We start from the raw sequence: 12,517 nt of genomic DNA, 5'->3' as shown, positions 1-12,517 counted from the left end.
TCGCCCTCTAACAAATGTTTCGATGCTCCAGAATGCATCAATATGCATGGAGCCAGAAGAGGGGCCGCGTGTATGAATTTAAATGTCAAGTACACTTGAGTAGGCAGCTGGCTCTGCAGGTTTGTGGTACACACAGTTTTGTAGTTGCTGATTTGTATGTGTGTGTGCTGTGTGAGGTGAGTCTCCTGTCCGTTCTCAATCTGTTCCTTCAATTTTCTCTCCATTTGCTCCTCTCTCACTTTCTTTCCCCTCATTTACTTTTCTCAACCTTCCCTCCCATTTGCAACTCGGCTGGAAGCTACGGTTTGAAGTCGAGTCAGGGACGGTTTATTTGTATCGCTCAATATCACATTTAATGTCTCACAGGGCTCCACAGACAGCAGAAAATGGTAGAAGGAAATGAAATGGAAGAAACATTGAAAAATACAAAGAGAGATCCTTCAATATAGAGATACAACTCATAAATGAGCGGATACAAATGCGGATGCTTCCATACAGGCAATGATGCAATCACATTACAGTTACAGTATAAACAATAACCAAAAGAGACTGAATGAAAACATCATAAAACAAAAAGAACAAACTGTGAATAAAGACAAAATATATGGGATAGTATCTTATGTCCAATACGTATTGAAGCTACATTGTACAATGATAGTACCACGATATACGGTACATTAAAGTAATAGTTTCTGATACTATTTATGGTTTAGTCATTCAATGTGTTTACACTCATTAGTTGCTGCTCTCTCTCAGTGTCAGTGGCAGGGTCCACCGTTCCCACACTGGATTCGAATGGCATGCACGTGCACAAATGATTTGTTTCCTGTTGCACTGGAAAAAATTTGAAAGACAAGAACCGGCACAATGTGTCAATGGCATATTTCTCATGGTGGCGTGATCAGCCACTGCCAATGTTGGTACCACAATGCGGTGGCCCAACTGCTGAACTGCTATTCCACTCAAATACAGACTGCTACACTAGTGAATCAAATACTTCTCATTCTAACACACTCACTAGATTATCATTTGCCTCAATTCAAACGTTGTATTCAGCTCCTTTTACACAATTTATGAGATGCACAAAGTAATGTGAAGTCTAATGTATGTCCTCCATCATCCTCTACCGGCGACCAGCGGGGATAGATGCAGCCGAGGCCCGACAGAAGAACCGAGTTAAGAGGTAATATATCATGAGGCCAAACACTTTGTTGCCATTCCCTTTCAGTTTGAGGAGCAGAACATTGTAGAAATGTCTTGCAATCTCCGAGCAGCTGCAACAGGTCACAAGGTTCTGATTGCATAGGAATGTGGGAAATTACAGTGGGTGTGAGTTTTAAAACAAGAAACCTAAGCATCATAAAATGTCACTCTGAGTTACTGATACTGACCAACATTTACCAACAATCCCATCAGCATGTCCACATTTGGTTATTTCGTGCTCTGGGCCAGTACAGACGTCCACTTTAACCAGGTACGCTGAAAAAGCTGAGGAGTAACAGAAAAGCTTATCAAAAGTGAAATAATTCAGCCTGCAAACACACACACACACACACACACACACACACACACACACACACACACACACACACACTGGAGAGCAGAAGCTCAGCCAGAAAAGAAAAGAAAACACACTTCTGCTTTACAGGTTACATTTACACTTTGTTGATAATACTTCTGTACTATTTATTTGAGTGCAGGACTTTTACTTGTAACGAGTATTTTAATTGTGTGGTATTGCTACTTTTACTGAAGTAAATCTTCTGAATGACTTCTTACAATAGGGAAAATAAAATGCAACAATTCATGCATGTGGATTAAATGACCAAAATAACAATAAGCAATCCAAGTCCCTGAACTATACGGAATCACCTCAACTACTGTTTCCAGGGCTGAAAACCCCCACAAACCCTCCACCTTCAACAGACCTGGAGACAGCCTGGCTGACAGACTGGACAGAATGGAAAGAGACAAGCATGTAATAACGAAGCCAAGCAGAGTGCAAATCAGGGATTAACTGTCAGGCTCAGACTGGTGTTCTATTCAGCCTGAAACCTGGGACAGAATCATTTCTGTTGCTTCAATAAGTCAGACTTTTAAGGGGAGTAAGGGTATATTTCCCTGCAAAATAAGAACACATTCAAAGACTGCTGAGCCCCGTTAGGTACTGAATTAAGAAAGAAATGATCAATGTTGCAACTACAAATATTCTGAGTAACATCTGAAACTGCTGTAAAGATTCAAATATCAACGTCTGTCTGCTGGTTACAGAATGCATCCTCTTAATAAATCGATAGAGTACTTTATTAGTCCTGGTGGGAAATTGTATCGTCACAGCAGCTTAGAGCAAAAACTATATAACACAAATAACTTCACATAAGTGGGAGAATTTGTACAGTACATATATGCATATTTAATGCGATGCAGTGGTAGCCAAGTAAAACCTAGTGAGGTGGACATGCAAAGTGCAATATGAAATGCTAATTAAGTAATGTTCTGCTGCCCAGCATGTGGGGTCTTATCAAATGTGTAACATGCTTGTCAGTATGTACTGTGACTGTGAGCTGTCAGGATGTCTCTAAAATAAAATCACCACCAACTCACAATTCTGAAGGTTTACAATATGAGCAAAGACGAGGCTGCTCTCTGCAAAGTGTATAAATGTATATATATATATATATATATATGTGTGTGTGTGTGTGTGTGTGAGAAGAAGGAAAAAACACGTGTCCTCTTTCCTTCTGTCTGTGTTGTTGAAGGAACCTCTTGAGGATCTACGATATTGTTCTGCACTTTAAGTGAAATACGAAGCACCACCCATTATTTTATGTATTCCAGCAGCTGCTGCTGAACAGAGTCCATGTACCATATTCTCTAAAGAATCCCAAGTTCATATTGTTTGATAACTGCTCCGTCATGCACACAGAGTAAAGACAAGAATATTGGTTTTTATTGACGTGTGGCAACAAGATCTGCAGATAACAACATAAAGGTTTCATGTTTTCAGAGAGTGCATGTCTGCCTCGTTCTGTCAGTCTTCACTCAGACTCATACAGAAACACACATTTGTACTTCAATACTTGTGAGGATCCTCACTGACATTATGCATTTTTTTTTTTTTACCAATTACATGGTTTACATTAACCTAAACCAGACCTCAACCTAAAAATCTAAAATTTTACCTCAAGAGCCAATCGAAGTAGTGAGGACTGATCAAAATGTCCTCTCTATAAAAATGTCCTCTCAAGGTCTTTAACCTAAATTGGTCCTCACAAAGATGCAAAGAACAGAAGCCATATACACACACCTCTTACATGATCCACTGCTGCCACCAAGTGTCCCACAGTGGACAGCATTACATGTACACCACGCAGCGCTCTTTGTTACCTAAGGTGTATTTATACATTGAGAGTCGGAGCCACAGATCGATGCTTTATGGTGTGTTTTCACAGAGTGGGACTCTTTAAAACCTCCTGCAGCCTGGACCTCAACACAAGCCAACCAATTACATGGATACATGATTTCAGAAGGTTACAGCAGAATGCTAAATATTGATGCTAGACAATAAGACTATTTACAGTATTACAATACCACACTGTATGCAGGATTTGAGCAGGATTGCTGAGTAAGTATAGTTTTAGCTCAATAAATAACTGCATCAATAAAAACATTAGTTCAGTTAATGCTGTACTGTTATTGGCATGCTTTTCCCTGGAAAAGAAAGTGAGTTCCCTGTGCACGTAAGAACACAGTGGCCATCATGTTACGTCAGGGAGAGCAAGTTGATATCGTAGCATCCGTCCACCTGGAACAACACAGAACATAAAACATGATTTTATTCCCCTTCATTTCTTTTTCAAGGCCCTGAACAGTCACTGATTAGATCTCTCTCCAGGACCGTGCAGGCGGGTACAGGCCATCCTCGATCGGCACCTCTATGATGCTTTTATATTAGATGTGTTGCACCTTCAGTCATGAACACCGAACTCATAACTCGAACTATCATCAGAGCTCAGCCCAACATGAGACTGACAAGATGACAGACACCGAAATAAATGAGAACACATTTTTGGTTGAACTGAGGGTGAACAGGGACTTTATAGCTGTAGTCAATAACTACATGTAAAATCAAAAATTACATTTTTTATAAACATGTTTTATTCAAACAGTTTTGACAATGGTATAACATTACTTATATGTCTGGTGGATATGTGATACATTTGATTGACTGTTTTTGTGATAATCTAAACTATATTATGTATTTCAGTGTATTTAGTCAGATTCACATCTTATTCTTTGTAATATAATCTGGATGGTTGGGATACCTTCAGTGCCACTTAGTGTTGATTCATGTTGAATATAACATTTGCTGCATTGTTAAAAGGTAAACTGTGTAAAGTGTTTGACCTCACCACCACGGATCAGTTTTTCTGTGTGTGGTTCCCAATATTGTCTTGTGCACAAAGACACACATGCACGCACACACTTTCCTGCCCGTGGTTTTACACTATTCCACTGATGTACAGGTGGTGGTCATGCAGCAACAAAGGCAGAGAAGACGAGGACTGCTTCTAGTAGACATGTTGGGAATGTCGTCAAAATGTGCAAAAAAAGTATGGTTAAAAAAACAGAGATTAAACTGACGCAGCTATCAAGGCTGCTATAAACAACTGAAGCAACAGGTCTTACATCAGAACACTGTATACAGAAGTCATTTCTTCTCAGGTTAGTTTTCCCCGCGTAGGATTCGGGAAAATCAACTGACCATTCTGCTTCTTGGGGAAATGTATTAGCAGGCTTTCATGTTTATACCTCCCTTCATTGCTTGAAGGCTGGGCGGCTTGGAGCACTCAACAGCCATGAAACACGAGATGGACATCGCTCAATATCTAAAACATGTGATAATATTATAAATATTCTTTATATTCCCGTCCCGCCTCTGCGGCCATGCCTTGGGCCTAGCCTTTGGTGCTCCCCCTGCCTGTTGGGTGTTGGTGCTTGTTTCACAAACTGCAACCCCACAAGAACCAGATCGCCTCCACCTCCCATTATGACTTTTATTTTGCTGTTATATATTAATATTCCCCCACACATGGATGCATTTACACATACATACACACTTAGCCCAACCAAGCACGACACGTACCACCTCACATACACCACCCCAATTTATCTTGCACTTGAAGAAATGACCTTTAACTTCTATTGATAAACAACAGGCTACCTCTGAGTCAACTGAGAGTAGGTTTAGTATCAGCTGGAAGCAGTGGTGATCTGTGTGTTTCACACTCACATCAAAACGTCCGATGGAGGCTGTAGTCTGGTTGGTCTGCATCACCTCAGTCAGAGCCCACATCTGCTGGATACTGGACGATACAGTCTGGGGGTCTGGGAGGCCCTAAGGGACACACAGGAGAACAGATGTGCACTGCGGGCCATTCATTCCTTTGCTTACACACTTTTAGAAGTGCAGAAGTCATGAGTCCAAGTCCCTCCGGCCCCAACAGAAAGTTAAAGTCTCATATTTGTTTTGAATATGTGGATTTTTTAACTGTTCAGTATTATTGTCTGTAAAGTTTATTTCCCAACATGAAGGTCTCTTTGGAGACACTTGCAGGAATACATTTCTGGTGGGGAAATAATACATCTTTTATTTATAAAAGTCAACCTGTAAAATGTGCAGTACATGACCTCAGTGTCCTTAACGGCAGCTCTGACCCTGTTCACACAAACAAAACCAAATGTTTACCTCCAGGTCAGGGTGTTGGTCAACCAGCGTCAGGTCGGACAGCCAATCAGAAACCTCCTTCTCTGGGTCCTGGAAGGAGGAACAGCAAATGGCACTTCAGTTGTGCAGTTAAGTCTAATGTTGCGTTCACCATGTTGGAATAATTTAATTAGCTTGATTTTAAATTTGTGTTTGTTGAATCCACTGTGAGTGGGATTTGAAAAGTCCTCCCTTTGGCACCATCTGGTGGTAGTATCAATAACAACAATGTTTCATCCCACAAGTTAAAAAAATCAACGACTGACTGACCTTGTGATTCCTGGACAAATAAAAATATAAGCCAGGAGCATAATTACGTTAGAAATCAAACAGAATAACTACCTCCACTCTCAGCGGCATTTAGACCTTATGAAGTACATTATTCTACCTTTGCTATCTTGTTGGCTTTGTGATTAATGTTAGTTTCCTTTGATTGTCAAAGTTCTCAATACATTTGCTGTCTGTCTGTCTAAAAATAAATAAAACTAACCGGCTCCATATGAGGGAATATTTTGATATCTTCAAGACTGAAGGTTAGCCATGCAGAGGACGGCTGTCTCAGGATCAGTCTCACAGACACCACATGATCCGGCTCCACCTGCATCTATACAATCAACAATAAAGAATAAAATAAGTAATGCCAGACAAAAAGTGCTTTTTCAGTATTTGATGGATATGCAAGACAGAAAAACAACAGTGGTCATTTGAAATAAATCAAACTTGATTGTTAAACAGAAACCTCCTTTAAGGAGTTGAAATGGTCACCAGCAGAGCTGCTGACTGCTGCTCTCGTGAAGGTCCATGGCTGTTTGACGCTGCCATCTGAGGTGATGATAGTAACCTGCTGCTGTGACTCATCGTGTGCCTTCTCTAAATTACCTACTCAGATCAATGAAGAGAAACATCTTGAAGCAGCATCAGCTTCAAAGTTTAATTACCCGAGTGGGGGCCAATAAACAATGTTCATGCTATTAGTTATCAACGTGCAATATCAAACATGTCATTTTGCTAAAATTGTTCTATATTTTCAGCTACCTCCTGCTGTATTTGGTTAAGTGAAGAGGTTAGATTAGGTGGATAGCAGCAGTGTGTATTGTATGGTGCAGACTGTTGGTAGGATCACAGGTAGCCGGTAGCCGCGGTGGGGGAGTTGCATCCTGCTGCAGCCCAGCAGTGTTCTGTATTTTGATTGGGCGGCAGCAGGGTGCAACTCCCCCGCCGTGGCGACCGGCCACCTCAGATGCAGCAGTAACTGCTTGCCGTCTGAAAGCATCTTTTCTGACGTGTTCTATTGTATTCTCACGTTTAACAGGGAAAAATATGGGAGAAATATATAATTATAAAAGATTAAATAATTTTATGACAGTTCCTGAAAGGGTTCAAGTCCCCATACAGAGAATTACTGCAGTAATAGAATACTCTGGACATCCCTTAAGGCTAAAGATGGCAAACTATAACCCAAAAACATCATTTACACCATCACGGCTACCCTTTAAACCATGTCAGACTTGGAGCACCATCTGAAGTAAACAATGAAATCACCATTCACCATCTGGCTCGATTTGTATAGAGAATAAACAAGGAATAAATAGATCAAATGAAATATAACTCTGTATCGTCTCCACATGCCACCATTACATCAACATTACAATGCTTATTGAGCCTTTCTTGCAGAGTTGGTTGGCTAGCCTCCAACGCCACCTGAGAGGTCAAATAAACGGGACTAAGCTCTGGCAGGCTGTCGGTTTTATGCCTGATGGGATCTGATGGTTTACAGATCTGATGTGAAGTTCAGCTGCAGTCGTGCAGAATAGTGGGCTGCCATTTCATGTTCACTAGGATTAAAACAGAAGGTTTATTTCAGATTGTTCAGAGGTTGCCAGCATTGTTCCTGCATGGACACGTTTTTGGCTGTGACCTCTAAAACTCCCAACAGCAAAGATTTCTTCAGATTTTGTTGCTGTTCGCATGTTTGCAGGTTGAATCATTTTCACACACTTGAGAGGAATAAACAACATCTGAGCACTGCCAAGGGACACCTGTTCACTAGTATATCACATTTTTACATGTCCCATGTAGGTGCAGTCTGCCCTTCAGACAGGGCTGACTAAGATTAGAAGATCGTTCACTGATCGCAGCGTTCTTGGTTTCCATCCCCGGCTTCTCCTGCCCACGTTTCCTTACTGATACTGAACCCCGATCGCTCCCGGTGGTTAGGCCAGTGACAGCTTGCTGCCATCTGTGCATGTGTGTGAGAATGGGAGAATGTCTTTCTTTTATTATTCAAAGATAAGTCCAGGTATCAGCCTCACACAGAAACGTTTCAGCAGATGAATGTGAAAACAAACAAACTACATGAAGTTGTCATGAATGCACTTTTCTTCTGCCATTTTCTTCACCTGCCTTTTCAAATTAAGGCTGCACTAAAACCGACTTCAGGCCTGTGTGAAAAATGCAGTGTCTTTATTCAAGGAATGATGATATCATTGCCACCGTGATGACTTTCCAGAGTTGTAAAATCCCATCTAACAGACTTTTAAACTCCTGTGCAGAGTGCTGGCATCTGATAAGCCTTCATGTCATACTGGTGCCTGAAACAACCACCAATGCAGCCCCTTGCATTGTTTTAACACAGTGCTGTTTTCTGTCTGAATGCCCACTCACACTATCACCCTGACAGTCAAGAGCCCACTACTCTAACATGAACTAGGAAAACACAAGACTCCCCCTCCATTCTCATGGTGGTGTGTCTTATACATACACACACATGCTCCAGCCCACCTGTGTCCTGTGAATGGAGCAGTAGTCTTGGGAGCCTCCCTCAGTGTGGGGGTTGTCCATCAGAGGCAGGTCTCTCAGAGCAGTGCACCACTTAGCGGGGGCCTCCTGCCCGGGGCTCCTCCGCAACAAACGCACAGTCACGTAGGCTGTGTAGTAGTTCTTAAAGGTGACTTCCTCAATCTGAAAGACAGACGGTGACCATGGATTATAAAAACTGTTGCTATTATCTGATGATATTAGGATCTGATTTACTACACATGATCTCCTTGAGCTTTTTAGCATTGGACCCAATTCAAAATTAGGTTATATTACAGGGTTGTCAATACAAATAACCTGAAGTTCTCTGGTGACCTGCTGGGTGAAATGAAACTTAAAAATATATTTTAGCACAATAAATCAGACTCATTAAACCATATTGGTGCCGAGAAGAAAAATGCCTCCAGTCCAAAGAGGGTCCCAACCTATTGTTCAAGAAACACTGAGTCTGCCAAATCACAGTATTAACTTTTAAACCTAAAGACAGTACCATCAAAACACTTGGAGGAGATAATTCCTTCATGCATAAACTTGCTCCAGGCAGAAGCCTTTGAAGCTTGAAGCTTTGAGCTAATTAGGAGTCGCTCTGCATTAAAAATGATTTTTAATTAGGACTAAATGCTAAAAAGTAGGTCAATGCCCAAAATGTTTGAAGTCTCTCTCAAGACAGAAATACAGCTTTATATTTAAACAAATGTTTTGTATGTGTGTGTTTTTTCTGCTTTATTAGACAGTGCCGCTGGGAGGCACCGGAAACATGGATGTTGAATAAAATTAAGGTTGAGGGAAAATGGTACTTTGAGAATTTATTTGAAGTGCATGTTGGGGGAAGAAAACCAAACTCTGAAGAGATTACACATATTTCTTTAGTGATGTTCTGTGCATTCTCCTACAGTTTACTTAGCAATACACTAGTTATAGGTTCCAGGGTAAATGTAGGGTCAGCACACAAACCAACAACAACTTTAACATTTTGTTTTTTTACGGACTTTAAGAGAAGAGACTACTCTCATAGTAGTAGACACAACTCCATAATTCATTTACAGCTACTTGTCCAGAATGATCCTGGTAGATAAAGATACGCTCACAATTCTATCAGAACTTTGTTGTAATACCAGCATGGTATTAGTTCATAAGATACAGTTCAAAAGATTTAAATACATGGTCAACAATGTTATATGTGCCTGTATGTGTTTTTGTTTGGATATTTTTGTAATGAGAACCAGCCTTGATTATTTTACTATTTCTGTCATATGTTACATGAGTTACTTGCTCATCTCTGGCCATTAATTTGAAGACCTCTGAATCAGTGTTAATCCACATACAGCAGATTAAATGAATACATGTTTGAAGTACAGCCTAATATCATAATAATGAGTCCTTTGGAAAATGTTAACAATGTTAACTCTGTTTGCCAAAGTCAACAGTTTTTCATACTACAGGTTACAGGCAGAACAGTAGAACACAATAAAGACTGAATGTATGGTGGTTGGCATGGATACCGCTGGTACTGTGCATTCAGTCAACAGCTTTCTGAGGTAAGTGGTAGCTTACATTGACAGGCTTTCCAAAGGGGAGGGTGACGTCTACAACACAGACACCAGAGTGAGCGGTGTCAGTTTTGACGTCTCCAATCTGCAGGTAGATCGGAGGTTTGACTGTGCAGTTCACAGGCTTGATGTCATCAGTGCTCTCACTCATCTTCTGGAGACGAATGAGAGTTACACACTTGATTTAAATTACACACTTTATTTCAAAGAGTCAAAATATGTGCAGTCAGAGCAAACATTTGCTGTAAAAGCAGACATATGTCCAAATTAGATGTTATAAAAGGACAGCTTACAGATTCCCATAGATGCACCCTGAGCTACTTGTCCATGCACTTGCATATTGTTCCTGCATACTACTTTCTGTATACCCATGTAATCGTGTGTTTGGGTGTTCTCGTGCTCGAGCTTGCCTTTTAGACCATGGAAGGATTTGTGACAACAAAACTACTTTGGAGCCAATCCCGGTCCAGTATGCAACTTACCAACTCCAAGTCTCCAGGTCACATACACCGAGAACGGACCTGGTCAGTGAAGCAGGAGACATCTTGTGTCCAGCATTTATACTTTAGAGATGAACATGTGCATATTCAAAGATTCTGGATTTGTCAATGAGGGAGAAGATGTATATAATTTTGTGGTAACTGAAACTTTCGTGTGGAAACACCATATCAGTCACAAGCTATCATTCAAATGATCAATGATATTAATTGATTAAGTATTTTCAGTTGTTGATGCTGTCATGATACATTCAGTTATGTTCAATAATTCATATGCCTTTGATGTAACAGGACTACAGTAGATAAGAGGTGTAGTTTGAAATGACAACCACGCATATTAAATGGGAAGATATGACATTAGAAATGTGTTTCTAACCTTATATGCTCACTGTAGTCTACTAATGTCTCTTAGTGTTGGAACACAAACCTTTCTGACTATAAACTGTTGTCAGTGTGATAAACCTGACATTATACCAGTCTAACATTTGGATGCTCTCCTGTTAGCCTGCAGGGCTGCTCTCTGCTAGCACCATGGACAGCGACATTTCAGGGGCGTTGAACAGACAGCAGCACACATGAAGTTCAACTGGCGGCTCATTGTGTTAAATATTCATGCTGTGATGCTGCAGATCAACTACACAAGACAAACTAACTCACACTCGTGACCAGACGAAGTAACATAACGTTAGCACGGAAGCTAACAGTGCAGAAACTGGCACTAGCACAACAGCTAACAGATGAGTCGGCATTATTGGTGCAATAAGGGTCAAAGAAATCCTTAAAGTGGCGCTGAACTGGTTCAGTACTTACCTTCCTTGTCAGAGAGGAGACACAGTTTGTAAAAGTCAACGACGAAAAGAGAAGTAGGTAAGAGTGAAACGCTTTAAGCCGCAGATGCTGACATGCTAAAGAGACTCTGTTACTTCCTGAGTGTAACCAAGGCGACAGTGAGAGTCTTAAAGGGCCAGCAGCACTCTGTGTTGCCCCCTGGTGTTACCCCCTGACCCAGTCTTGATAAACAGTCACAGACATTGACCACTTCACTCTTTCATCTTTAAAAATCATGTTTACGGTGAAAAATCTATGACTTTTACTGAAAAGTTTCTTTGTGACATGTAACCATTTAAAGTACAGTCACAGTGAAATGTAATCCCACTAGTTCCTTCAATTTGTGTAATAAAAAGAGTAAAAAGATTAAGATTAAGATTCAGATATTATACCAGCCCTGCTTTTTAAACTGCCAGCTGCTGCAGGCCTCTGCAGATATTCATTCCTTATTATGAAACGTGTGCAGCAGAGGGCAGGCTTACTCCATATATTAGACCTCCATCACATAGTCAGTGAGAGTGTGATGTGTTGAAATTTAAAGGCATCTCCTCCACTAAGCTCATCATCTCATTCACATCTCCACACCCCTCTGAAAACATCCCATCTCCAAAAAATGATATATGCTCATCCCCACCAGGCACAATCTCCCGTCAAAATGAGATTCAGGTGTGCAGCCCTGGTATCAGGGTGAGACAGCACACCTATGGCTTTATCAGTCAGCGGCAGAAATCAGGTGTTATTTCTCTGTGGCCTTGTACTGATATCCCTGTAAAACTGAAACACGGTTTCCAGAATGTTTCATATCAATTCTGAACCAGACAAATTACCTGATGTTCCACATGCACTGCAGTATACTGTATCTGTGAATTAAAAAGACTGTTTAATAACCGTCACGATAATCAGTTCACATCCATCAAAGCAGTTTAAATAAAGATACTTCGAGAAGAAGACAGATAGAAGGATACTTCTAGCATAGACAGTTGTTATACACTTTATTATTGATCCAACACTCATTTAGATAGTTCTGACCATTTGTAGCCTAATCCTCAGACTCCTCT

General features: G+C 40.7%; 1 protein-coding gene across 1 annotated transcript; it reads right to left on the bottom strand.

The window, feature by feature from the left end:
• Positions 1-3,763: 3,763 nt before the first annotated feature.
• Positions 3,764-10,285, bottom strand: nicn1 (nicolin 1). The gene is made up of 6 exons (XM_070903404.1): positions 10,139-10,285; positions 8,549-8,728; positions 6,258-6,371; positions 5,750-5,818; positions 5,294-5,398; positions 3,764-3,805 (listed from the first exon to the last, which is right to left on the bottom strand). Exons 1-6 carry the CDS (start codon positions 10,283-10,285, stop codon positions 3,764-3,766), a joined length of 657 nt encoding a protein of 218 aa, XP_070759505.1.
• Positions 10,286-12,517: the final 2,232 nt, after the last annotated feature.

This window comes from Enoplosus armatus, chromosome 3, assembly GCF_043641665.1.
Source record: "Enoplosus armatus isolate fEnoArm2 chromosome 3, fEnoArm2.hap1, whole genome shotgun sequence".
NCBI classification, from domain to species: domain Eukaryota; kingdom Metazoa; phylum Chordata; class Actinopteri; order Centrarchiformes; family Enoplosidae; genus Enoplosus; species Enoplosus armatus.
The sequence above is the reverse complement of the archived record's forward strand: the minus strand, read 5'-3'. Positions and strand labels throughout refer to the sequence as shown.

Bases quoted from the DNA above. Each gene is read 5' to 3' on its own strand.
- nicn1 (XM_070903404.1), bottom strand. From the start codon at position 10,285: ATGAGTGAGAGCACTGATGACATCAAGCCTGTGAACTGCACAGTCAAA. The intron at 8,729-10,138 runs GTAAGCTACCAC...TCTGTCTTTCAG, and splicing joins CCTTTGGAAAGCCTGTCAAT to ATTGAGGAAGTCACCTTTAA. The intron at 5,819-6,257 runs GTTAGTTTTATT...TCCTCCTTCCAG, and splicing joins TATTCCCTCATATGGAGCCG to GACCCAGAGAAGGAGGTTTC.